The 11957-nt window shown below is 36.7% G+C and overlaps 1 protein-coding gene across 3 annotated transcripts in view; it reads left to right on the forward strand.

The window, feature by feature from the left end:
- LOC145989922 (uncharacterized) overlaps positions 1-10956 on the forward strand; it is a 35320-nt gene extending 24364 nt beyond the window's left edge. For all 3 annotated transcript variants that reach the window (XM_083125437.1, XM_083125435.1, XM_083125436.1), the window contains exon 2: positions 8633-10956. In XM_083125437.1, the coding sequence (XP_082981563.1) occupies positions 8633-10432 (1800 nt within the window). In that variant the 3' untranslated portion in view covers positions 10433-10956. The remainder of the gene's footprint in view (positions 1-8632) is intronic.
- Positions 10957-11957: the final 1001 nt, after the last annotated feature.

Genomic DNA, 11957 nt, shown 5'->3' on the forward strand with positions numbered 1-11957 from the left:
ATCATTAGAGAGAGACAGCAGTTCAATATTGTACTTAATAAATCACTGCAAACAGGAGTCATGTCAGCCCAAAATTTTCCATTGTATAATGGCTACACACAATAGTCTGACAAAAGAAATTGTTGTCTACTTCCAACCAGTATGCAAATTATTTAAATATACACTTTATCACTGCACACAGGGTTATTTCAGTTAAAAAAATTACACTATATATTCCACGCAGCAGTTCGAACTAAGAATCTGTTTAAATGCATTTCAAGTTTGTACTGTACAGATTGTCAGTCTCTGAATAAGAAGCACTAATCGTGGTTGCACATCACAACAAGGTATTTCTTCAGGTGATCAACCACAAGTTATGTCTGCGATCGGACAACACATTTTTCAGAATTGAAAAAGATATTTAAACCTCCACAGATGTTACCGGAGCATACTTAAAGCACGCGAGAACATGTGGATCTAACTCAGTTTGTATATTTTCACCTTTCAGAACTTGTTGAATTGCCCTTAATTTGTCCAAGTCCTTATTAGCTGCAATAACTCGCTAACTGTTATTTTTATATTTCTTGGAAGCATCGGAAACTAATCCTGGGAACAGGAAATTGTTTGCACAGAGTTGTCATGTCCCAATTTGAAAGAAAATGCCTAAAATAGGCAATATCTGGCATTTATGAAATAATATAGGCAATATCGTATGAAATAGGCAAAATTAATTGCCTTTAAATGAAGTTAATCCCTCCCCAGTGGCCTTCGCAACATTCGTTTTCATCATATATCTCTAACAGGGAAGAATAGGCATTTTGCCTAACATCCGGTCTCTAGTTATATTTTGTCAAAACATTGTTCTGACTAATGAAAAATTTAGTAATAGAGTTAAGGGTCCGATTACAGTTCCAACTTGAAGAAAAATCTGTAAACTATTACTTTTTGCAATACTTGCGAGTATTTTGACATCTGAGGTCTTACATCATACGTACCTGGGGTGACCTTCCACATAGTACACCCTGGACTGCATTTTGCAGACTAACGAGGCTCTGGCGACTGACACTATGGCCAATATAGTTTTGTGTGTATTGTCCTGTTTTTTGTCCTTGTGTGTGCTGTGTGCCCCTTTACAGCCTCAGATTTTAACGAAGGTCAGAATATTTTACTAACATGACATTGCAATTATGCTATTTTACTTATGGTAAGGGGCTGAACCCCGTATAATGTGACGGGTGCAAAATGGTCTTTAAGTGCTGGCGCACCCAAAATTGTAAATTCAAATTCATACATGCCTAAATTGATGCAACTACACTAGGAAACTTAGAAGAACTGCGCAGAACACGTGTCTCAGTGAGAATTATACTGGTTGGACATCCATACGCCACAGCCTCGTCAACCTGGAATAATGTAGTTCTGGGTGTATTATGTGGAGCAGTTTGCCAGCACCTTCCAAAAAGCTCCCTCACTTCGAATTTGCATGAATTGTTCATCTCGTCGACTCGCAATCTTGCCACCAAAAAAGATTTCCGGTTCGAGTCCCGGCCTGAGGATTGCATCACCTTTTAGTGTCCCTTCATCAATTCAATCGTCATCACAACGATCAGCTAAATGTGGCAGAATAGCGACCATTCATTGTTTTCTGCCCAGGGGCAGGTCTTTCCTTGCAACCTCCATGCTGTTCGCTCTTGAGTCCTTCACTTTGTAGCAGTGCAGGACCGACCCATTTATTTAGACTCGTCAATCATTCGATATCTTCTTCTCCGGATTTTTTCCTCCTTGACCATACCTTAGGATACAGTTTCTTCTCATCAAGTCACCCAACCAATTTCTTTTTCTCTATATGATTATCTCCAGCATTGATCTCCTTTCCCCAACCCTTTCTACTACAGATTTTAAAAAATAAATACTTATTATAACTGATGCTGACATGTGAAGTCATTTCACACTTACAAGTAAGTCGTGAACGTGGAAACAATTGACATTGAATACTTTTTTAAGCCGCCTTAGATTATTTTCAAACATCTCCAGGAACTCTGTGTTGAAGATTTGCTACAGCAGGTCCCGATGGTGTCACATCATGTTTCAGGTCTAACTTGGTCACCGAATGTTTTTTCGACCTAATTTTCGATTCCCGGTGCAACCACGTTGCTCAGTGGCCCGGATTCCACTTTAAATTGTACGGTTCAGTGGATTATTTTTTCCGAATATAAAATGAACTTTTCAATCATGGTCGTCCCCAGAAATTTTTGTAGGGGTGGTCCGACAAATGATAAAATCTTGCATAGTAAAAAAAATAGCAATAATAATAATTATGGTTGTGAAACAGCTATTGAAAACTAATTTTATTTAATTTTTTATATTATTACATACATGGTGACACTATTCTACTGGTCTACCAGGTTAGTGAATATTCAGCACAACTGTTTTCCATCATATTTTTACATTTCGTACAGTTCTTGCACTGAAAAGCGTAGTTACTCTATTTTGTAATTAACTTTTAAACACATCCTTTAAGAAAAATCGTTAAAAGTTGGGAAGAATTTTTCTCAAAGTTTATCTCGTGATAAAGTCTGTTTTTTTGGAATTTTGAAAACTTGGAACCATTTGTCCTTGATTAAATGGTAGAATATGGAAATATAACCTTGTTCATGTACCGTATTTACACTGATTTTTTTTTCATCTAACATAGTTCTTAATTTGATTACTCTGTTCGATTCTAGCTGTATTTATTCTTGTTATTTATAAAAATAACAACCTTTTTTTTGTAACTTTAAATAAAAAATGCTAACTTCCAAGAAGGGGTGGGGTGGGGGCAACGGACTGGTTCAATTCCCTTGAGGCACATATTTCAGTAATCCAGATGCCTCAGGTCTTCCACAGTTGAACCTTGTTTCCAAAGCACCTGTGCTCGTGCGCTTAATATGCTTAATCTTGACTGCTAACTTTGATTGATGGATGGATTGAATTAGGTTATTTACGTCGCTTTTCTTCCAATTTTGGCTAATCGCGACGATGAGGATGGTTGTGATAAAATTGATGAATGAACACACACAAATAACACCCATGCCAACGCCGGAATTCGAATACGGGACCCCTGGCGTCATAGCGCACTGTGCTAACCACTTCGCCACAGAGGTCGGCTACTGCTGACTTTAATGTTAGTGTCAAATGTTAATAGATAAATGATAATGTTATTAACCTGAAAATGTTTACTACTCACAGCTTATTTGTGACGATGGGGATCAATCATGTGTAGATGAAAGAAAAAAGTGAATGAAATATGATGGATTTCCTAGGATTCTGCCCTAGGAGCCCATACATCTTAGCATGAGACTACCACTAAGGGCCTCCCCGATGGCTAGTAGTCAAAATCTTATATTATTTAATCGTGGGAAGGTTATATCAGGGGGTCCAAGTATTACTGGTACTAATCAATTTCCAAATCCCTCAATTATAATTGGTATTACGATGAAGAAAATTATAATAAATGCGTGTTTGGTTACAATTACATTTTAGATTTGTTCAGCATATTGGTAATCAATATCTCATTGTAATCAAGGGCTCCCAAGGTTCGATACCCAGTGGAGGCACATAGTGGTTCAGATCCCACTTTAAACTGTAGGTCCAGTCCTGATTAGCATCCTGTGCCTAAAGTGGACTTAAAACAAAAACTTGAACTACAACCACTAAACCACACCGACTGGCAGAATGAGTTTGTTTAGCTGTATCTTTAATCATTGCATATTTAGGATCTCTCCGATGGATTAGTAGCAATGATGTTTCACATTGTAATCCCAGCAGTGCTTGAAAAGGGGGATGGTATCCCCCCACCGGTAGCAACATTTTTGTTAAGTATCCCCCAGCTGTCTTGTCACCATGTTAAACCATAAAGAGCATCCCCGAGCTAACCCCAAGGCTTGACCAAACATTCCCCCAGCTAACTTAACATTATCCACTTCAAGCACTGGTTTCCTGCATCCAATCCCTGGTGGAGAGCCATGTTGCATAGTGGTTCAGATCACACTTTCAACTGTACTACGTCCAGTCTCAATTAACCTATCAGCATAAAGTGGACTTATACAAAATATTGCATAGTTATGCTCCTTTTTTGCAGTTAATATAATCTATGCAGTGGCAAATTTAGGATGTAATTTCATGAATTTGTTTGGGAGTTCTAGCTTAGGGTATTTAGGCATAATATTAGTATTTCAAAATGAATATCTTTAAATCATTATGTTAGCCACAATTGGAATGTTTGAGAATATGAAATGCATATTTGACCATATTTTTATTTTTCTCATGTGTGTCATTCGATAGCTTGTAAACTGGATACTGAAATACTTCAACAGGGTTCTCATTTTTAATGTTCAGTAATCTTTGTCTTCAAAACTAAAATGGGTAATTATATTTTCCCAAAAATGTATTTGCCAAAATAACTCTTGAAAAATATGTACATTAGTAGCAGTGTACTGAAAGGAAACCACGTAAGATATGTTAATTTAGTTTTTCGTTGTTCATGAACAACATCTTTGGAAAAGGGACAGCTGGAGAGGAGATAGAGAATCTCTGGAGTTGTGGAAAAGTTGCACTTTTTTGACACGGCATAAGCTCTCAAAAGAACGAAAGCTTTTGAGGATTTCTTATCTTAATCATTGGTTGCTAGAAAAAACAAAGTTTTATGTTAATTCAGGAGAATTTTGTAAAAAATTTAGTGATGTCATGAAAGTTACGTAAATAATATATATATATATATATATATATATATATATATATATATATATATATATATATATATATATATATATATATATATATATACACACACACACACACGCACGCACGCACACACACACACGCACGTACGTCAGTACATTTCTAGGATAAAATACTAAGCTAAAATGTTGGAATATTATATGGATGTTCTAAATGAAATATTTTGGCATAGAAACAAGATTTTAATCCATGCTTTGTTTTTGGGGGAGGCGGTACAACGTGATGAATAAAATTTCTTGACAAATTGCCCATCATGACATTCATTTACTATGCTTAACATTCATTCACTATGCTTTAAGCAATGTGAGGTTCAAGGATTAATACAAATTCGAACAACGAGAATGCATGGGATGTGGTATTATTTGTGCATTCCACTGTATGAGAATGTCTTATTGTAAGAATCAGTCTATTTCACACACTTAATTTTCATTTTTTTTTTTTTTTGCTTCTAGTGTGCTTTTTTTCATTCATCTACAAAACTGCAAGTTGCGTGAACCTTGCTAGAAGTTGCATTTGTAAGGTTTTAAGTAGAAAACCATTTTGCTGTGAAATACTGTAGTTTATATGATTGGAAGTGATCTAAATGAAGGTGAAATGTTTTGTGAAGATCACTGAATGCTCCATTTTCACCTTTGCCTTTATTATGAAAACACAATGCATTTAGTATTTTATGAAGAAACTGTTGAATGATTTAGCTACTGTCATTGTCATATGGTGGACACACAGTGCAAGTTCTTCAGTACTCCAGTGGAAGTGCTTGGATTGTCCAAAAATATTTAAAATAAAAGAAAGTTTACAGGAATATTTGGTTAATATTAAAATAATAATTAATAAATATCTTAGTTTTACTTGTAAGTTGAATATTTTGTGTTTTGTGCACTGGATGTCAATGATGCCATGGTGTTTTACAAATCACAGTGTCAATCATTCATCCTTGATCATAGCCATTCATACACGTTGATGCAAAAACTCTGTAGGAAGTAACCACATAACTAACTAACTAACTAACTCTCTAGCCTTCTTAAAGCCGAAGGTTCATGGCTGCAGCAACACAGGCCTTCCATCTGTCCCTATCTTGAGCAAGTTCTATATACTCTTTTCCATCCCTACCGATTTTCTTTAGGTCCATCTCAACGTTGTCCCTCCATCTTCGTCTTGGCCTTCCTGCAGGTCTCTTACCATCTGGTTTCCCAACAAGAATCCTGTAAACTCCTCTTTCCTCTCCCATTCGTGCCACATGGCCTGCCCACCTAAGTCTTCTTGATTTAATTATTCTAATAATATCTGGACATGAATACAAATTATGTAGTTCTAAATTATGTAACCTTCTCCACTCACCTGTCTCCTCATCCCTTTTAGGTCCAAATATTCTCCTAAGGATCTTATTTTCAAATACTCTCAATTTATGTTCCTCTTTTAATGTAAGGGACCAAGTTTCACATCCATATAATACTACAGGCAAAATTACTGTTTTGTATATTTTAACTTTTAGTTTCTTAGATATTAAACGAGAAGACACTAGTTTATGAAGAGAGAAGTAACATGCATTTCCTGAATTAAGCCTACTTTTTATTTCCTCTTTAATATAATTTTCATTTGTTAATATTACTCCTAAGTATTTGAATTTGGAAACTGGTTCAAACGAGTTGTTATCAATAATTAGATTTTGATTATTACCTAACACTTGGTTTCGGCCTGTAAGCATATATTTAGTTTTCTCTTTGTTAACTTCCAAACCTATCTCTTTAGCAGTTTTGAAAAATATTTTAGCATTATTCTTAATCGTATTTATATCATCCCCCAGTAAGTCTACATCATCTGCATATGCTAACAACTGAGTCACACCATTTAATTTTAGTCCTTCTTTAGTTTCTTTTACCTTCCTTACAGCATATTCTAAGGCAAAATTAAAGAGCAATGGAGATAATGCATCTCCTTGTTTTAACCCATCATGAATTATAAATTTGTCAGACATATTATTACCCACACGAATTTTACTTTCTGTTTCACTGGTGCATATTTTTATCATACTAACAAGCTTCTTAGGTATTCCAAACTCTACTAATATATTATATAATTTATCTCTTTTGACCGAATGATATGCTTTTTTTGAAATCAATGAATAGCTGATGGACATTTTGATTATATTCCCACTTTGTTTCAAGTGTCTGTCTGATGTGAAAAATTTGATCTGTAGTTGATCTGTTACGTAACCACATAATCCAATCAAAATAATGTTGTTTCACAGAAACTTTTCCAAACCATTTTTTTTTTTAAGATATTTATTGTTATTGATACATGCTAAAATTCTTGCACTTTATACTCTTTATGGAAGCCCTTAATTTTTAATTAAATTGTCTTGTATGCACCATGATAGAAGTGCTTATCATGAATGACAACACTGCTGCATTGACTGAGTATTGTCATTGATGTCTTTAATCTCCATCATCTTATGATAATTGTTTTCTAAATCAGGGTTGTTAAAGGTCCAGAAATTTTAAATATATTCAATTCTGGTCCAGGGGAGAAAATCAGCAAGTGTAATTGCTTTTGGACTATAAAGAACCTTTTATCTGTGAAGTATTTCAATTCAGACTAGGATCAATTTAAATTAGGTCCGGGAACATTTTTTCAGGATCAATTTAAATCCGGCCCAAGTTTCATATTGAAAGGAAACATTACACAACTTGGACTGAATTTAAATTGTGCAAGGAAAAAGATTCTGGTTCAGTTGCCGAACTCGTTAGAATTTAGGGGTTCCTGTACCTTGATCAACCCTGTTCTAAATCTCTAAACACTTAATTTAAATGTGAAATTGTAAAAATAAGCTATGATTTTAACTTTGGTAAAGTAACCTTGTGGATATCTTCATGTATTAATGAAATACAATTTCATTAATCTAGAACTAGGTATAGTAAGATATTTTCTTTGCATTAATGCCTGAAATCTTAGGACGTAATTTGCATTAATGAATTGTATTACAGGAACTGCTAAAAGTTGTGCTACAGAATGTTTTTCAATTGCACATCATATTAGGTCAATTGCACACAAGGTTTGTGTTTCTAACACTTTTTATTCGCAAAATTAAAGTGGTCTACTGTAGTAGCCTGCAAGAGAGTACCTTTTCATTTGGTGCATTTGCTGATAACTATGGTTGATTTTCTGGCACAGTGAGACCTTCTTCCTAGATTTCAACACACAAAAAACGTTTTTAATACCTTTGAATTTGATTTCTTGCCTGTCCAAATACTCTTAAAGGGCTGACGTTGCATCACAGTCATCTTTTGCCCCTTTGCAATATTTTTTTTCAAATAGGTCATAGGATGGGCAATGCAGCAATTCAAATTCTGCATCTTTTTGGCCCTCATCACAACAGCAGACCTATTGCACTTCAATTGAATTCACCTTTTTCTGCAATATTTTGATCACATTGGAATAACAATCATCCACAATAAACTGTAGTCAAATAGCCAATCACGAGAATTCCCCTTGTGGTCGTACAAAATATTTTCTTATGGTGTGCCTGTGTATCTTCATTTTCTGTATAGTCAATGTTAGGACAGTGATGCACGGAGCATCTAAAACATCACCAAATCTCCATAATTTCTTTTGTATTTAATTATTTTACATTATTTGTTGCTACGCAGTATTAAGAAATTTCCATTTTTAGGAAGTATTGAAAATTCCTCACTTAATCAAAAGCATGATTTCAGTTCCTTACTTGAAGTAATGCAAATATATAAAAATATGACCCAACAATGTGTTAAAAATCCATTTGCATGCAACAGTTGATCCATCCACGTACATTAACTAGAATATTCATGTAGAATCTGGGCCTTCGTAACTAGATCCTTACCTGGTATTCTTGTCCTTTCAGAGTGGTTTCCCATTTGATGATGATATCATGAAGCGTCCGAATATGAGATCACGCCTGGATGATCTGGCAAGTCGCCATCCTGAGTTCGCAGATCATCTGCGAAATCCCAGTTGGGCCAAGGAGTTTGGAGACATCCCAGACGGTTACTTCCGTGGACCTGAATGGGTGCATGGAGTCCGCAACAGGCATGCTTCTGGAGGAAGCACTGGGTTTGAAGACGACACTTCAGGAACGGAAACTCGCAGCCAGGCTAGCGGAAGCAGTAACGCAAGCGGATCCAGCACTTTCAGTGAGGGTGAAGGTGTACCAATTCCAGTACGTCGCGAGAAACGTACATCTCAATCTCCACAGCAGCAGTCTGAGAAGTTTGAAGAACATCCACCAGTCCATGCAAAAACTAAGTCTGTACACAGTATGAATGAGAATTCCTCAAACCCCAGTGATTTTCAGCAGCATCAAGCAAACGAGCAGAACCGCAGCCAGCGTTCTATGTCGGCCCCTCCAGATAACAGAGTGCAAAGTAACGAGCCTCGCCGTTACATATCCCGTGTTGAGATCAACCCTGTCAATCCTCAGGCGTCGCACTCAGACCACAACATCCCCCAGCCTGACAAGCAGAGCAGCAGTATTCCGAGTCCTGGTAAACCACCCATGCCACCAAAACATGGTCCAGGCTCACCTGGCACCCAGCAACAGCAGTTGCCCAAGCAAGGGAACGTGAGACATATCCCAATCTTCGTCGAGGGTCGTGACGAGCCTGTTATTGCCAAGGATTTTGCAGGCAACAACACTACTTCAGGAGCACCACCACAACCGCCACCATTTGGCAGACCCCAGTTCACCCAGTACCATCAGTTCGGACAACCCCAGTCCCGCACTCCTCCCCAGCCTCAACAGTTCAAACGGCCTAATTCTTCCTCACCCCCGCCCCATGCTTTCCAACCAAAGGCACAAGCTCAGCAGCAACAGGCCAAACCACAACCACAGCAATTCCCACGGCAGCAATCTCCACAGCCGCAACAGTTCAAGCAGCCCCCCAAACCCCCAGAACTACCCAAGGATCCAGTTTCAAAGGATCCAATATCAAAAGTAGAAGCCATACAGAAGGAGGTGGAAGCATTGATGCAACAGGTGGAGAAGTTCACGGGTTCGAAGTCAGACAAGGAGTACATGTATCTTGATGAGATGCTCACAAGACACCTTATTAGTTTGGACGATATAGATACAGAAGGGAAAGATAACGTGAGGCAGGCTAGAAAACAGGCAATACACAGCGTCCAGAGGTGCATTAGCTTCTTGGAATCAAAAGCACAAGCCGGCTCGGCCAGGAATGCGAACGAAGAAGCAACACCTACTTCTGCCAGTACAGAGGAAGTTCCTAACCCTTCACAGGACACCGACAATGAAACTACAAACCAGGGAGGCATCAACGAAAACAAAGCAGAGAATATGGAGGTGGAAAGATCGCAGAGTGGTGCTACATTGGCAGAATCCAATCAAAACAATCCTGAAGAAACGATGGAAGTGGAAAGATGCCAGAGTAGTTCTTCTGTGAATGGAAAGATTGTCAGTGAATTGAAGAAGAATGGTGGTTCGGAAAATCAATCTCAAGAACAGAAAGTGGACTCAAAAATTACCGAAGAAGCGCCTACGAACCAGTGTGGTGAAGCTGCACCGATTGATGGTTGTGAACAGGAGAATGCATCGGGGGACAGTAGCGGGGCACAGCAAATGGAAGTTGATAAATCTGAAAACAAGAAGGAAGGTGACAGTGATAAAGGGGTAACACAGGGTAACTAAGTGGAGTAGTGAGACAGTATTAACGTTACAGTATATGCCTAATGAGACAGAATATTTATCTGTGGAATTATCAGCAAATATATATATTTTTAGTGGGTAGAGAGGCCTTAATAGTTCAAATCATGTAATTTTTTTCATTAGAAGTCGATCGAAAATCTAGAGCAATGCACCCAGATTAATTATATGAAAGATGTGGTTGCTACTTATTGGCTTTTTTCAATTCTTCTCAAATAGGTTTTTAGAAAGGTCTCGCCTGCTGCTACCAATGTATGTGTTACCAAAGATATTAAGTCGCCATATTGGCAGTTTGAAGAGATATTTTCCAGCTGTGATAATGTGCAGCCTCGTTTCTTTTCACTGAAGTGTGTGTATGAAAATGTGAGAGTAAATGTTAATATATAAAATATAAGTGATCTGATAATTTAAGGATGCTGTTGAAATTGTTTGGAGAAAAAGTGCATTTTATATATTTTAACATGCTATGTATATATTATTTATGTAAATAAATAATTGGATCTAGATAATCTGGTCTATATTTTTAGGGAGGCTTTCTGCTGGTGTTAATTTTTTTCATATATAATTGCTAGTTGTATCAGACTTCTTGATAATCTGAAATCCTAACCTAGAAAATATTTCAGTACAGCCTACAGTCGTTCTGTATATAGTGTGTGTGTGAGATAGAAAGAAAGATAGATAATACGGCTTCTCACTTTTCATTGTTCTATGCAACCGAAAAATAAACTTTTATTAAATATTTTTTTATGAAAAGGTAATTGAAGTGTTCTTATTAATAAAATTTTTAAAATACTATTTATAGTATACTGTTATCCTTAGATGAAATGTTTCCAAGTGTAGTTGAAAGTAAAACCTACATATACCAGATAGGAAATGAACCGAATACATAGTAATATTTTATATTATGAGAGTTATAATCAAGATGATGGTACATTTGCCTAATTAAGAGGTGAGACTGTTGGAAGTCTTTGCTTACTGAATTACTCTCACTCATGTTTTCGTTATCCTTGGAACTGTGTATTGTTCGTTTCATCAGGATACAGCTAAATAATAATGTCAAGTTCCAGTGATTCACTGAAAGATACACTCTGATGTGAAGATATCCACACTTGCTGAGAAACTTCATTAGTAAAGGTGTATTTTGCAATTTATTTCTCGGGACTTGCTGTGCACATAAACACGAAAAAGTAGAATATATAACTTAACTTTGCAGAGTTTTGCAGTTGGTCGTTATGTACTAAATAATCCGTATCTCTAGGAGCATAGATAATAACGGGAATTTATACCTAGAGGTGAGTTTTGGAAAGCTTCTGTATTGAAGAAACTCGAACAACCTCTGTCTGTTACTTCTAATTCTACATCGAATGGGAACGTATGTCAACCAGAATTCAAACTTAAAATCATGGACTTGTAACATACTATTCCTCCGAAAACAGGCTAATGCCCTATAATTTAGAAAAATGTTGATTGCAGTATTTTTATGTTTTTTTTATAGTGTGATATAAATGGC

This window comes from Lepisma saccharinum, chromosome 7 (assembly GCF_977018435.1).
Source record: "Lepisma saccharinum chromosome 7, izLepSacc3.1, whole genome shotgun sequence".
NCBI classification, from domain to species: Eukaryota; Metazoa; Arthropoda; class Insecta; order Zygentoma; family Lepismatidae; genus Lepisma; species Lepisma saccharinum.